Source organism: Ceratotherium simum, chromosome 11 (assembly GCF_057802395.1).
Source record: "Ceratotherium simum simum isolate JZ-2026a chromosome 11, ASM5780239v1, whole genome shotgun sequence".
Taxonomy (NCBI): Eukaryota; Metazoa; Chordata; class Mammalia; order Perissodactyla; family Rhinocerotidae; genus Ceratotherium; species Ceratotherium simum.
Genome location: NC_141910.1, coordinates 20,966,850 through 20,981,993, shown reverse-complemented (window position 1 = coordinate 20,981,993; position 15,144 = coordinate 20,966,850). Strand labels below are relative to the sequence as shown.

The 15,144-nt window shown below is 37.0% G+C and overlaps 1 protein-coding gene across 4 annotated transcripts in view; it reads left to right on the top strand.

Annotated features, from left to right (window-relative positions):
* Window positions 1-15,144, top strand: part of AFTPH (aftiphilin) — a 69,083-nt gene that overhangs the window by 16,729 nt on the left and 37,210 nt on the right. For 3 of the 4 annotated variants that reach the window (XR_015553641.1, XM_004435622.3, XM_004435623.3), the window contains exon 2: window positions 11,541-13,504. Coding sequence is in view for 3 of the 4 variants with exons in the window: in XM_004435622.3 (XP_004435679.1) it covers window positions 11,573-13,504 (1,932 nt within the window). In the remaining variant the exon portion in view is untranslated. Of the gene's footprint in view, window positions 1-9,304; window positions 9,407-11,540; window positions 13,505-15,144 lie in introns of all 4 variants that reach the window. The other variant, XM_087436660.1, reaches the window with a different exon arrangement.

Here is a 15,144-nt window from a genome sequence, read left to right as displayed (position 1 = left end):
ATGTAGTATCAACACATAGTAAGCACTGAATAAGTATTAACTTGATATTGGTGTAAGCAGAGAATGAACGCACATGGAATATACTATCTAACATGTTTTAAATAATATTGCATATTATTATGCAGTTGATGACATATTGATAGAATTGATGTCTGTGATGTCTTGGGTTTTTGTTTTTAAATTGGCAAGTTTGAAGGAATTATGAGATCTCTTAAAAATATTCAGCTTTGAGATTGTGGAAGTTTGATTAAGTAGCCTTAAAGTTTGCAGCCTCTGTTGAAGGGAGGATGATAGTTCTAAAAACAAACAACAACAACAAAACCTTGCTCAATTCTTTACTAAAAAGCATCTGTCTTTAGGCACTCTCCCCGTTTTGTTAGCTGCCTTTGAGCTAATATGCTGAGGACAAACCACTCAAAAAGAGAAAATGAAAATTAGCATTTTCATAGATTTTAAATTTTAGAGGCATGAAAACTTTTGTGACATCCTGGTCCAGTCATCTCTAGATGTACTGAAAACCAAAAAGTTAACTAAAATCCAAATCTTCATATGGCTCAAAAAAAGGGCTCTGTCTTCTGTTGCTTTATGACAAAATGATTCTTAAGCAGGAATGTAGGCTGGGCAGGTTCATTGACAGTACATTTTGATAGTATCTTAAAACTCCCATGAGGATATTACAGTACAGATTTGAATAATTTGAACTACTGCAATAGCAGGCAAATTTGTAATGCTAATTGATGTTTTTAATTGCTTATGTAACATTTTCATTCATTTTTCTAAAGAAAGTGACTAATTATAAACCTCAGACATATTGTGGTAAAAAAGGTAGCAGTTTTTTTGTGTGTGATCCATTAAATAAATCTTGCTAGTATAGTTTGTACTATTTAAGTCAGTAGCATAACTTCAGATACAGTTGTTTATCTTTCTTGTCCATTTTCTTACTCCTGTCCTTTCTGCTTGTGTTTTCCTCCTCTCCGCACCCCCCATCCCAGTCCCTATAAAAATAAATTTAGAGTGAAAAGTGCTTGGGAAAGCTGGATTGTAATTTAGGTGTGCTTATCTGGCCTTGAAAGTTGATCCACACGTTGATGCAGCTGGGCTGGTGCCCTGGGAAAGGTGCAAGTTTCTCTCTGGTGAGTTTTTAGCTTGTCTGGAAGGAACTCTCAATGTTTGATTCTGGGAGATTCTTGGAGGGCCTCTTAGAGACCCCACCCCTACCACCAAATGTGAGCTCAAAGACTGTTAGGGCAGTTAATACTTTGTCTGGATAATGGAGAGTAGAGTAGTGGTCAAGGATTAACTCTCTTAGAGGAATGTGTAAAATCCTTTCCATCTCAACCAGGCACCTTCTGAGAAGTCTTTATTTTTGTGGTCTTTCCTCTAACTGGATAGTATCTACAGCCAGTTTACTTCAGGGTGCTGGTGAGAGCTTCTGGGTTGCATTGTCCTTTTCCACTTCATAACCTCCATCTTTTAACAGACTACTACTGGTCCCTTGAGTTAGTTCAGAAGTTATGGTCTCAGTCCTTCAACCTTGGGTATTGTTTCATATTTTCTAGGGATTGGTTATAGAAATTAGCAATAAAGTCAACTTGATGTATCTTTAGTGTAGTTGGTAATATTTTTCTTAAATGACTTATTCTTTCAGTGACCTTTTAAAGCATATGCCGAGTCATGTGAATGTTTGTGCCGACTAAGCAAACCTTGACTTATATTATGTTAAGGATAGATTATGGTTTGAGCCACAGACTTGGTGAAAGTTAAAATGTAATGATAGTTGATAATTTACTGAGTGCACGAAACGTGCCAGGTACTGAAGTTCTCTTATCTGTAATCTTCACAACAGCATTGAAAGGTAGGGACTGCTATGCCCTTTTTATAGGTAGCAAACTGAAACTCAGAGAGGCAAACTCACATATTTAGTATATGGGGAAACTGGAATCTGAACCTAGGATCTATCTGACTCTAAGTCCATGATCTTTACCCCATACTGTACTGCCTCTTGAGACATACACACATATTGCCTTAAACCCCCAGAATAAGCCAAGGTATAAATAAGCAAAACTTTTTTTTAATAAAATGGTATATTGATAACTATGGTCATATATTCATTCACTTGTAACATAGTTGCTGTTAGTCTAAGTATGTTGATTTTCTGAGAAACATTTTTTGTTTTTTATTGATGTATAGCATACATACAGCAAAGCGCACAAATCTTAAGTGTACGACAAGATGAATTTTTACAGATGTATGTGCCTGTGTAACTACTACCCAGATCAAGAGATAATAACATTATTAGCATCCAGCAGGCTCTTTTATGCCCCCTTCCAGTTACTACTCTACCCCTTGTAGGTAACCACTATTCTGAATTACCACTGTAGATTAGTTTTGCCTGTTTTGAACTTCACAGAAAGGGAACCATACAAAATGTATTTTGGGTTTGTTTATCTGGTTTCTTTCACACGTTATGTCTGTGATAGTCATCCATGTTGTTGCATGTCGTAATAATTCATTTCATTGTCATGTATCCCATTGTATGTATATACCACGATTTATTTTAACCATTCTCCTGTTGATGGACATTTGGGTTATTTTCAGTTAAGAATAAAGTTGTTATGGGGGCCCAGTGGTGCAGCGGTTAAGTGCGCACACTCCACTTCGGTGGCCCGGGGTTTGCAGGTTCAGATCCCGGGCGCGCACCGATGCCCCACTTGTCAAGCCATGCTGTGGTGGCGTCCCATATAAAGTAGAGGAGGATGGGCACGGATGTTAGCCCAGGGCCAGTCTTCCTCAGCAAAAAGAGGAGGATTGGCATCGGATGTTAGCACAGGGCTGATCTTCCTCACACACACACAAAAAAGAATAAAGTTGTTATGAATGGTCTTGTACATGGCTTTCAGTGAACAGTCTTCACTGCATAAAATGTACTCAACGTGTCTTTTCAGTGCATAAAATGTACTCACTTTTATGGGGTATATACCTGGTATAGTTTTAGTAGATACTGCCAAACAGTTCTCTAAATGGGTATACCAGTTTACATTCCCACCATTAAAGTATGAGAATCTTCAGTTGTTCCTCATCTTTGCCATCAGTGGGTATGCTTAAAATTGTTTTAATTTTAGCCATTCTGGTGGGTGTGTAGTGGTGTCTTATTGTGGTTTTAATTGCATTTCCCTGATGACTTTTCATATGCTTATTGGCCATTTGGATATCCTCTTTTGTGAAATACCTGTTCAGATATTTTGGCCATTTTTCTATTGGGTTGTCTCACATTGATTTGTAGGAATTCTTTACATATTCTGGATATGAGTTCTTTGACAGTTTATATGTATTGCAAATATCTTCTCCCAGGTAATGGCTTGCCTTTTCACTCTCTTAATGTTATTCTTTTCATGAACAGAGGTTTTTAATCTTAATGAAGTCCAATTTATCAGTTTTTTCTTTTAAGATTATTGCCCTCTGTGTCTTGTTTAAAACATTTTGCCTTCCCTAAGGTCATCAAAATGATCTCTTAAGTTATCTTCTAGAAAGTTGATTGTTTACTTTTCACATTTACGTCTACAATCTATCTGTAGCTGATTTTTATGTAAGATATTAGGTAGAATCAAAGATGTTTCCCTGTGTGGATATCCAGTTGATCGAGCACCATTTGTTGAAAAGGCTGTCCTTTCCCCACCACACTGCAAATGCATCTTTGTTATCACATGACCATGTAGCTTTAAACTAAGTCCTAATATCTTGTAGTTTAAGTCTTCCAACTTTATTCTTGAGAAACTATTTTTAAATGGCCAGATAGTTGGGCCTGTTCTTCTTTTCATTCCTCTGCTTTCCGCAGCCCACCTTGCTACTTGACCCCCCAGAACTTTCAGCCTGGAGACTCATTACCTCTTCTTTTTCATGACCATTTTCAGACTTGAGGCTAGAACTCCTTAAGCAAGTGTGGTTCCTCTTCTTGTGAAAGGTTAGTACTGAATCACTTCACCCATTGTATGCACTGTCACTCTGGCTGCTAATCTGGCACAGGGCTTAGGGTTCCACTGCTGATTGCTGCTGGACTTCTGGATTGTTCCCTTGACCCCACTGTATTGGACCTCCTGTACCAGAATTTCCAAACCGAAGACCCTGTGATTATCATGGTTGCTAGCCCTGCAGGTCTTCTTTGGCTTGCATTTTTAGTTATTGTTATTCACCTATATTGTCCCCTAGTCTCTCTATAAGGATGTGATTTCCCAGATCGCCAGAGTACAGGAGGTCTCCCCAAATTCTCTGTCTCCATGCTCTGACTACCTTTGGGATAGCCCCTCATGTCTACTGTTTGTGTATACTATGGCTTGAATCTTTCCTAGATACCCCCATTAATTGTTACTCCCCTCTAACAGGTCTTGGAATAAGCAGACATAAAAATGGAAAGTTGAACACATCCCCCTCCCTGCAAACACGTACATGAGTGCTTGTTTAGGTTGTAAAGAAATTGGATGACTCATTCAGACTTCTTCTGGTGTGGAGTAAGTAGTCCATTAAGAAAATGAAGAGGGCCAGCCCCATGGCTTAGCGGTTGGGTGCGCGCGCTCCGCTGCTGGCTGCCCGGGTTCAGATCCCGGGCACGCACCAATGCACCGCTTCTCCAGCCATGCTGAGGCCGCGTCCCACATACAGCAACTAGAAGGATGTGCGGCTATGACATACAACTATATACTGGGGCTTTGGGGGAAAAAAATAAATAAATAAAATTATTTAAAAAAAAAGAAAATGAAGAAACATTTATTGAGATTGCTGTGCCAGGCACAGTTTTAAAGTAGCTCATCTATCCCTTTTTTTTTCCTGTTAAGTGGGAATAGCTATTTAAAGTCCATATTTTCTATGTAAAAAAAGTAGATTTATCTAAGTCAAATATAATACAGTCACATTTCAGTTAATGACGGATACATTCTGAGAAAGGCGTTGTTAGGCGATTTCGTCATTGTGCGAACTTCATAGAGTGTAATTACACAAACCTAGATGGTATAGCCTACTACACAGCTAGGCGATATAGTACTAATCTTATGAGACCACCATCATAGATGCGGTCCATGGTTGACCAAAACATCGTTATGCGGCGCATGACTGTATGTAAATTCATTATACAAATCATATTTCAATTAACAATTAATACTTCAATTAACAAATTTTACCGAGTTGGCCTAGACGCATAAGAATTTTCTGGTAAGTTTCGGGTCTCCTCCATACTGGCTGGTTGGCATTCTTGGCTGAAACTTGGGAGCAGTGCCACTCTCTTAGGTTTCTGAAGGGTGAGTTGGGCCAGAGCCCAGACCAGCTGAAGCAGAATGTGCAGCCCAAGTTCTTTCCATCAATTGGAGACACAGTTTTGAAAAATATGGAAATGTTTATAGTCTGGGAGGCTGATAGAGCCTGTTGCACCTAGCAGGAAAGAGAGAGAGAGTACCTTACCAAGGTGTGACAGGAAGAAAAACTACTTACTGTGTTGTTGGTTTGGTTACAAAGTTCCTGATTCAGATCTTTGTATTTGCCTTAACATCCGAGTTTGAAATAGACGTTGACTCAATAAAATAGTTCATTTTTCAAATAATGAAAAGTTTTAGAAAAAGCAATAGGTTAACCACGAATAGAGTCTCCTAAAAAGAAACATCATAGATGATTCTTTAAAAATAAAGTATTACAGGGGCCAGCCTGGTGACGTAGTGGTTAAGTGCACCCGCTCCACTGCAGCAGCCCAGGGTTCACAGGTTCGGATCCCGGGCGCACACTGGTGCACCGTTTGTCAAGCCATGCAGTGGTGACGTCCCATATAAAGTAGAGGAGGATGGGCACGCATGTTAGCCCAGGGCCAATCTTCCTCAGCAAAAAGAAGAGGATTGGCATTGGATGTTAGCTCAGGGCTAATCTTTCTCACGAAAAAGTATTATGGGAATGTAAAATGGTATAGCACTCTGAAAATAGTTTGGCAGTTTTTTACAAAACTAAACATGCACTTACCATAGGCCAGTATTCACACTCTTGGGCGTTTATCCCAGAGAGATGAGAACTTACGTTCACACAAAAAACCTGTACATAAATGTTCTTAGCATCTTTATTATATATACTATTTAAATATATTATTAGTATATATATTATTTAATGCAGTATATATATTATTTATAATAATAAAATACAGGAAATAACCCATATGTCCTTCAGTTGGTGAATGGTTGAACAAACTGTTATATCTATACAGTGGAATACTACTCAGCAATAAAAATTATTGACCTATTGATACATGCAATAACCAGCATGGACCTTAAGCGCGTTATACTCAGTAAAAAAAGTCAACCTCAAAAAAATTACATACTGTATGATTTCATTTAAAACTCTTGAAATGAAAAAACTGTGAGATAGAGAACAGATTAGTGGTTGCCTAAGGACAGGGATGGGGTGAGTGGGGGCAGTTCTGTATCTTGATAGTGGTGGTAGTTACACAGATCTGTACATGGGATAAAATTGAACAGAACTATACACAAGCACAAATGAATGCAAGTTGTTTTTTTTTTAATGGTGAAAACTGAATAAAGTGTGTAGTCTAGTTAGTAGTAATGTACCAGCAAGGTTAATTTCCAGTTTTGCTATTGTCCTAGAGCTATATAAGATGTCACCATTAGGGGGAGCTGGGTGAAGGGTGCACAGGACTCTACTATTTTTGCAACTTTCTTTTAGTCTATTATTATTTCAAAATAAAAAGTTAAAAAAATAAGGTATGTTGTACACCCATCTTCATGGAAGCATTATTCATAATAGCCAAAAGGTGGAAGCAACCCAACTGTCCATCGACAGATGATAGTATATACATACAGTAGAATGATGAGCCTCAAAAAGGATGAAATTCTAACACATACTACAACATGTATGAACCTTGAGAACATTATGCTAAGTGAAATAAAGCAGTCACAAAAGGACAACTGCTATGATTCCACTTATGTGAGGTACCTAAAGTAGTCAGATTCACAGAGACAGAAAGTAGAATGGTGGTTGCAGGAGCTGAGGGGGAAGGGGAATGGGAAGTTACTGTTCAATGGGTACAGAAGATATTTTGATATTTTGGAAGCTAAGTTCTAGAGATGGATGGTGGTGATGGTTGCACAACAATGTGAATATATTTAATACCACTAAACTGTATACTTAAAAATAGTTAAATTTTGTGTTATATATATTTTGCCACAATTAAAAAAATAAGGCATTATTACTGTATAAGTAATACATGTTTATTATAAAACATGCATATTTAAATGCAAACGTAAATCTCCTTGAATGCTTTTTTTGTGTGTGTGAGAAAGATCAGTCCTGAGCTAACATCCGTCGCCAATCCACCTCTTTTTGCTGAGAAAGACTGGCCCTGAGCTAACATCCGTGCCCATCTTCCTCTACTTTATACGGGACGCCGCCACAGCATGGCCTGACAAGCAGTGCATCGGTGCGCGCCTGGGATCCGAACCCTGGGCCACCGCAGCGGAGCGTGCGCACTTAACCGCTACGCCGCGGGGCCGGCCCCTCCTTGAATGCTTTTAATTTTTTTTCACTTTTCATTTTGGAAAGATCACCAGCTTATAAAAAGTTGCAAGTTCATTACAAATAAGGTTTTTTTCTGGAACAGTTTAAAACTGTTACCAAGCTGATGTCCCATCTCTTCCAGATATTTTAGTGTGTATTTCCTACAGCCAAGGACCAAGCACATTCTCTTACATAACCACAATACTACCATCAAAATCAAGAAATTAGCATCAATACATTGCTGTTGTCTAGTCCTTGGACTCTATTCAAGTTTCACAGTTGTCCCCATAATGACTTTTATAGAAAGGGGAGCCAGTTGAGAATCAAGTCTTGCATTTACTTGTCATATCTCTTTAGTCATCTTTAATCTGGAATAGTTCTTCAGTTTTTCTTTAACTTTCATGACATTGATACTTTTGAAGATTACAGGCCAGTTGTTTTGTGACTGTCTCTCAATTTGAGTTTGTCTGAACTTTCCTCATGAATCAATTCAGGTTATGTATTTTTGGCAGGAATATTCCAGAAGTGATCCTGTGTTCTTCTCATTGTATCTTGTCAGGTGATGCATGATTTCTATATTCCCATTATTAATGATGTTCACTTTGATCACTTGATTAAGTGTCAGGCTTCACCACTGTAGACTTACACGTTTTCCCTTTATAATTAAGTATGCTGTGGGAAGGTATTTTGAAACTATGCAATATCTTGTTCCTCATCTAACTTTCAGTTTATTTACTTACATGTTTATATCTGAGGACTGATAATTTATTTTATTCAGTGAATTATAATCCATTATTATCTGTATTTTGATGCTCAGGTTGTCCCCGATTTAACCAGTAGGAACCCATTCAAGCTAGCTTTTGCGTCCTTTTGACATGTTCCCATCATTATGAATGCTTTTAAATTAAAAAAAAAAAAGAAATCATCATATTATTGGCTACATAGTATGCTACTGTAACAATATAGCATAATTTACTCAAATAATCTCTTTGGAGTTGTTTTACTGTTTTTGTAGAGTATAGCCAGATTGCCTTCTGGAAGCCTTGTAACAGTTTACACACCCACCAGCAGTATGTGTGTGCAAGTGTCCCTTTCTCCACACTCTCGTTAATGATCAGAGGGTATTTTTAAAAAATAGGAACATCATAATTACAAGGAAACTGTTAGAGATCAGATTAGCCTGTACAATAAACATTAGAAGGAGTAATCTTTGTCTAGTTATCTCTAGACAAAGAAAGAAAATAGGGTTTATATGTGTCTTTTACTATTTTTTTCCTTTTCTCTTTAAATCAGCATCCTAGAGAAGGTATCTCAGAACTAAAGCAGTTACTTCCTTCTTTATGATACTGATTTTGTGAGGAAGACAATTTAAAGCAGATATATTACAATGTAGTCTTTTACTTTTCTCATGACTTGCTCATTTCTTTCAAATAACTCTCGGTGCTGACCAGTCATTGACCTCAAAGATCCTTTTCAAAATTCTGAAGTCATTCTCTACTAACCAGCTGTATGACCTTTGGGCAAGTTGCTCACCAGTAGGCCTCATTTTCCTAATTTCTAAATTAAAATATATGGTTTCTAATGTACCTTCTCCCTAAAACTGGAAGATCTTATGAAAGTTTATTCTGAGAGTTGTAAGAAAGTGATTTTTTTTTAGCTTGCTAAACTGGTTGAATTTTGTAGTAAACATTTCTTCATGTATCTAACTTGCCAACTGAATTGGAGAAAGTATCAATTCATTGTTTATGGGCTCGTTTTATTCTAGGACTTTGGTTGTTATTCCTCCCTTTGCTTTTATTGTTAAGTCTGTTTTGTGGCACTTTTGACAGTACAGAGGAACAGAATAACTCAGAGACATAGATTCCATGTAAGTATTAAAATGTAAGAAATATTAAGAATATAAGAAAAAAGATATCATCAACTAATGGATATGGGAAGGATTATTCAATAAGTGGGATTGTGATAATTGCTTGACTATTTAGAAAAAAAATTCACTTAGACCCTTGCTTTAGATCATGCACCAAAATAAGTTCTAGATGTACTAAAAATTAAAAGGAAAAAAAGGAAAAACCACTCTAAAAGTAGAAGAAAATAAAAGTGAATATGATAGCAGAGTAATGAAGAAAATTACTAATGAAAAGATCAATTAATTTGACTTTTCAAAAATTAACTTGGGAAAACAATTTGGCAGTTTCTTATCAAGTTAAACATACACTTACCATGTGACCCAGCATTCTCACTCCTAGGTATTTATCTTAGAGATATGAAGACTCATGTTCACATTACAGTCTGTACACAAATGTTCATAGCAGCTTCATTTGTAATTGTAAAATACGGGAAATAACCCAAATGTCCTACAGAGAGTGAATGGAGAAACCAACTGTGGCACATCTATACAGTGGAATACTGCTTAGCAATAAAAAGGAATGAACTGTTGATACATGCAGAAACATGGATGGATCTCAAGGGCATTAAACTGAGTGAAAAAAGCCAACTTCAAAAGGTTACATATTGTATGATTCCATTTACCTAGCACTCTCGAAGTAGCAAAATTATAAAGATGGAGAATAGATCAGTGGTTGCCAAGAGTTAGGGTTTAGGGAAGGGTGTGACTGTTAAGGGGTAACACAAGGAAGTTTCTTTATATTGATGAATATTATTGAACTATTTTTGCAACAGTTCTTATCCCAATTGTAGTGATGGTTACTCGAATCTAATCTACACATGTGATAAAATTTCATAGAACTACACACACACAAAGAAAAAACTGGTGAAATCTAAACTAGGACTGTAGCTGAGTTAATACTGTTATACTGATGTCAGTTTCCTGGTTTGATCGTGTATTATTATTTACCATATTATTGGAGAAAACTGGGTGGAATGTACATGAGAAGGCTCTGTACTATTTTTGCAACTTCTTGTGAGTCCCTAAATGATTTCAAAATTGAAAGTTATAGAAAATTAACTTAAACTGTGGTCCATACTGACAATGGAATATTATTCAGTGCTATAAAGAAATGAGCTGGCAAGAAAAGACATGGAGGAACCTTAGATGCATATTACTAAGGGAGGGAAGCCAATCATACAATATGTAGCCTACATACTATATTTTCTAACGATATGACATTCTGGAAAAGGCAAAACTATGGAGACAGTAAAAAGATCAGTGGTTATCAGGGGCAGGGGAGAGTGAGGGATGAATAGATGGAACACAAGATTTTTTGGGCAGTGAAATTTTGTGTGATACTATATTGGTGGATACACGTCTTTATACATTTGTCCAAACCCATTGAATGTACAATACCAAGAATGAACCCTAATATAAACTGTGGACTTTAAGTAATAATGGTGTGTCAATGTAGTGTTCATTAGTTGTAACAAATATACTACTCTGGTGGAGAATGTTCATAATAAAGGAGGCTCCACATGAATGGGGGTAAGGGACGTATGGGAAATCTCTATATCTTCTGCTCAGTTTTGCTATGAACCTAAAACTGCTCTAAAACATAAAGTCTATTAAAACAAAAAAATTATCTTGGGTCAGAAATAAACATTGAAAAGCAAAGTGAGAAAAATATTTGTAGCAGTTACTAAAGATAAAATTTTCATGTCTTTTATTTATAAAGAACCCATATAAATCCATAATGCAAGCCCTGAGTCCCCAGTGAACTGGGAAGAGCTTAAGAGAACAAGCAAGTGACCCAAGAGAGCATTTTGTAGATGTCCTTTTGTAAGTGTTTATTCAAAAATTTCTGGAATCCCCAAATTCAGTAATATACTACCAATACCCTTGGAAACATGCGCTAGAAGAGAGAATTTTTTTTTTTTTGCCATTATATTATAGCTGTGTAAAGTAATCTTACCTAAGAGAAAAATAGTTTAAAAGATACAAAACAGAGCACTGTAAATTTGCATTGTTTTGAGGTAGCTTTGAGAGAATTTTGAAAGACCTTGTTATATGTAATCTGTCCCCTCCAAAAAAAATCTTTTTTTTTTTTCAGGTGTAAATTAATTATTTGAAAGCAATTGAACAATGGAGCCAGACATCATTCGAATGTACTCTTCATCCCCACCACCACTAGACAATGGAGCTGAGGATGATGATGATGATGAATTTGGGGAATTTGGTGGGTTTTCAGAAGTTAGCCCTTCTGGTGTAGGGTTTGTTGATTTTGATACACCAGGTTATACTCCTCCCAAGGAAGAATTTGTACCTTCAAACCATTTTATGCCAATTCATGATTTCTCAGAAAAAGTAGATAGCCTTACAAGCTTTAAGTCCATTAAAAATGATAATGATAAGGACATCACTGCTGAACTTTCCTCTCCTGTGAAAGGACAGTCTGATGTTTTACTTTCTACCACCAGCAAAGAAATAGTTTCATCTAAAATTTTAGGTACTTCCACTGAGGACACAGAAAGTCCAGGATATTTAAATAAAGTAGAGGAGCAGAGACAGAATGTTGGAACACCTGAAAGTTTCTCTCCAGGAGATTTTAGAACTGATATGAATGTTGTTCATCAAAACAAGCAGTTAGAGAGCTGCAATGGTGAAAAGCCTCCTTGTCTGGAGATTCTAACAAATGGGTTTGCAGTATTGGAAACTGTAAATCCTCAGGGAATAGATGATCTGGACACTGTAGCTGATTCAAAAGGACGAAAGCCTCTTAGCACTCATAGTACTGAGTATAATTTAGACTGTGCCCCTAGTCCTGCTGAGGAATTTGCAGATTTTGCCACATTTTCCAAAAAGGAAAGGATACATCTAGAAGAAATAGGATGTGCAATTTTAAGTGAGAGAGAAGCACTAACCATTCAGGAAAACAATAAAATTAATAGAGTCAATGAACTGGATTCCGTAAAAGAATTGTCTTTGGGTAGAAGCTTTGACGATAAAGGAGACACTGATGGAGAGGATCAGGTTTGTCTTTCAGAAATAAGCATAATGAGTACCAGAGATTTCAGTACTGAAAAACAAGGCCTTCCAACATTGCAACAGGATGAATTTTTAGATTCAAGTGTTCAATCAAAGGCTTGGAGTTTGGTAGACTCAGCTGATGATTCAGAAGCCAGTAGGAGAGAACAATGTAAAACTGAGGAAAAACTTGATTTATTTACTTCTAAATGTGCTGATCTATGCATGGATTCTATTAAAACTTCTGATGCTGATGATGAAGTTGGTTCTTCCAAAGAAGAAAGCAGAAAGTTTACTGATTCCCAAAGCCCCAGCATTGATCCTACAGAAGAAAATGTTTTGGATGATTCTATAAGTATAAAAAATGGTGATAGTAGTAGCGACTTTGTGACTTGCAATGATACTAATGAGGATGATTTTGGTGACTTTGGCACAGCCAGTGGCACAACTCCACCTTTTGTTGCTGGTACTCAAGATTCAATGAGTGATGTCACTTTTGAAGAATCCTCAGAGCACTTTCCACATTTTAGTGAACCAGGTGATGACTTTGGAGAATTTGGGGATACGAATGCTGTTTCTTGCCAAGAGGAAGTTATATTTACCGAGTCAGACCTAAAGCAGACTTCTGATAGTTTATCAGAGGAATGTGAGTTGGCAAGACAGTCTACTGAGATAGGCACTGACCCTGTTTCAAAACTGAAAATTGGGCAAGAAGGTGAGTTTGGAGATTTTGATTCTGTGCCAAATATTCAAGATGACTGCACTGCTTTTCAAGACTCTGATGATTTTGCAGACTTCAGTTCAGCTGGTCCTAACCAAGCTGTAGATTGGAATGCTTTTGAGGATGGACAGAAAGATAGTTGCTCTTGGGCTGCTTTTGGAGACCAGCAGGCTATTGAATCTCATCATCGAAAGGAAGCCTGGCAGTCACATAGGACAGATGAAAAGATTGATACTCCAGGAACCCCCAAAACGCACAGTGTCCCTTTAGCAACTCCCAAAGGAGCAGTTGCTGGTGGCCATTTACAGGAAACAGCCACTTCAGTTCAGGTATTTACTAATTTTCTCTATTTTGTATAAGATATTAATTGCTGTGGAGGCTTCTAATTCAGCTTTTCAAAAAATGTTTTTAAATTGTGTCCCTGTTAAAGGAGTCTTTATGATATATATTGCTTCTTGCCTCATTTGTAGATTAATTAAATTTTTCACAACCGTTTGGTAAACTTTAAATAGACAGTTCTATAATAATGCTTGGTAAGATTTTTCTTTATCTCAGTGAGTTGCTTTAATATTTACAGAAATTCATCAACTTGGTTTTTTGATGAATATAAATACCACTTATGTAAAAATTCATTAATAAGCTAATTAACTATTCCAGTGAATCCTTCAGTTTTTACCTTTACAGTGATTTTAAAAGAAGGTTAAACTGAGATTTAGATGACTTTTTTTAAGATTCAGAAAATAATGTCTCAATTTTGTCTATTGAAGACCTAGGAAATTGAAGTACAGTTTCAACTGCAGGAGAGAACAAGCAGAATTTGAAATCTCAACCTGCGTTGAAGGCTAGAGGGAATTGAAGGACAGAAAAAGAATTTGAAAAAAGCAGATTTGGACCTCATAATTTAACAGCTACTAAAAGACCTGGGGTGAGGGTATGAGATAGATTTAGGTTAAGACCTAGAGCAAGCAACAGCCGTAGGTTGACTTATTGTGGCTATATTTATTTGCTTATAATTTCTTGCAGATGTACATTTATGTTTACTCTTCTTGGGAAGTAGGTATGTCAAAGAGAATATTTTTACCCCCCAGCTCCTATACTTTGTCCTTTTCTGGTTCAGACTCTTTCAGAGAAGATTCATTAAGATTTATTTTGAGGGGCCGGCCCGGTGGCACAAGCGGTTAAGTGTGCACGCTCCACTGCAGTGGCCCGAGGTTCACCAGTTCAGATCCCGGGCGTGCACCGACACACCACTTGTCAAGCCATGCTGTGGCAGCGTCCCATATAAAGTGGAGGAAGATGGGCACGGATGTTAGCCCAGGGCCGGTCTTCCTCAGCAAAAAGAGGAGGATTGGCAGATGTTAGCTCAGGGCTGATCTTCCTCACAAAAAAAATAAATAAATAAAATAATTTAAAAAAAAAAAGATTTATTTTGACCTATAGTAGCCCCTAGAGGTGCAGCTTGATATCCAGGTTGTTCCCAGTCCTGAGTTGTACTCTGTGCTAAATTTAACCTTTCCTCAACCCCAGGGATGTGGAAGAGAGCACTCCCTTGAAAATCACTGCTTTATTCTGACAAATGATATATGTAACACTTGGTCCAGAGGCTTATTTTAAGGATACCTATAATAAAATCAGAATTTACGAACTCTACTTCTCCAGTTATCTTTTCTTCTAAGCAAACCATTTGCAATTGGAAGTATTTCCAAAGACTAAGTGTTAATTGAAATGGTTATACATCATTGCTTTGATACCTTTGATACATTAAGATATTGTGGAAATTATGTTATTACCAGTTGGTGTGCTCAGCTAATCACTTTTCATTTCACTTTGAGTGTCTCAATAGCTTAATTTACTAATTCAGTTATTACATGCTTTGGCTAATGTGTATTATTCCTGTGAAGTAACTTATTATTGAGGCAGAAACTTGCAATTTTAAACAAGGAGTGAATTAATTATAACCAGAAGACTG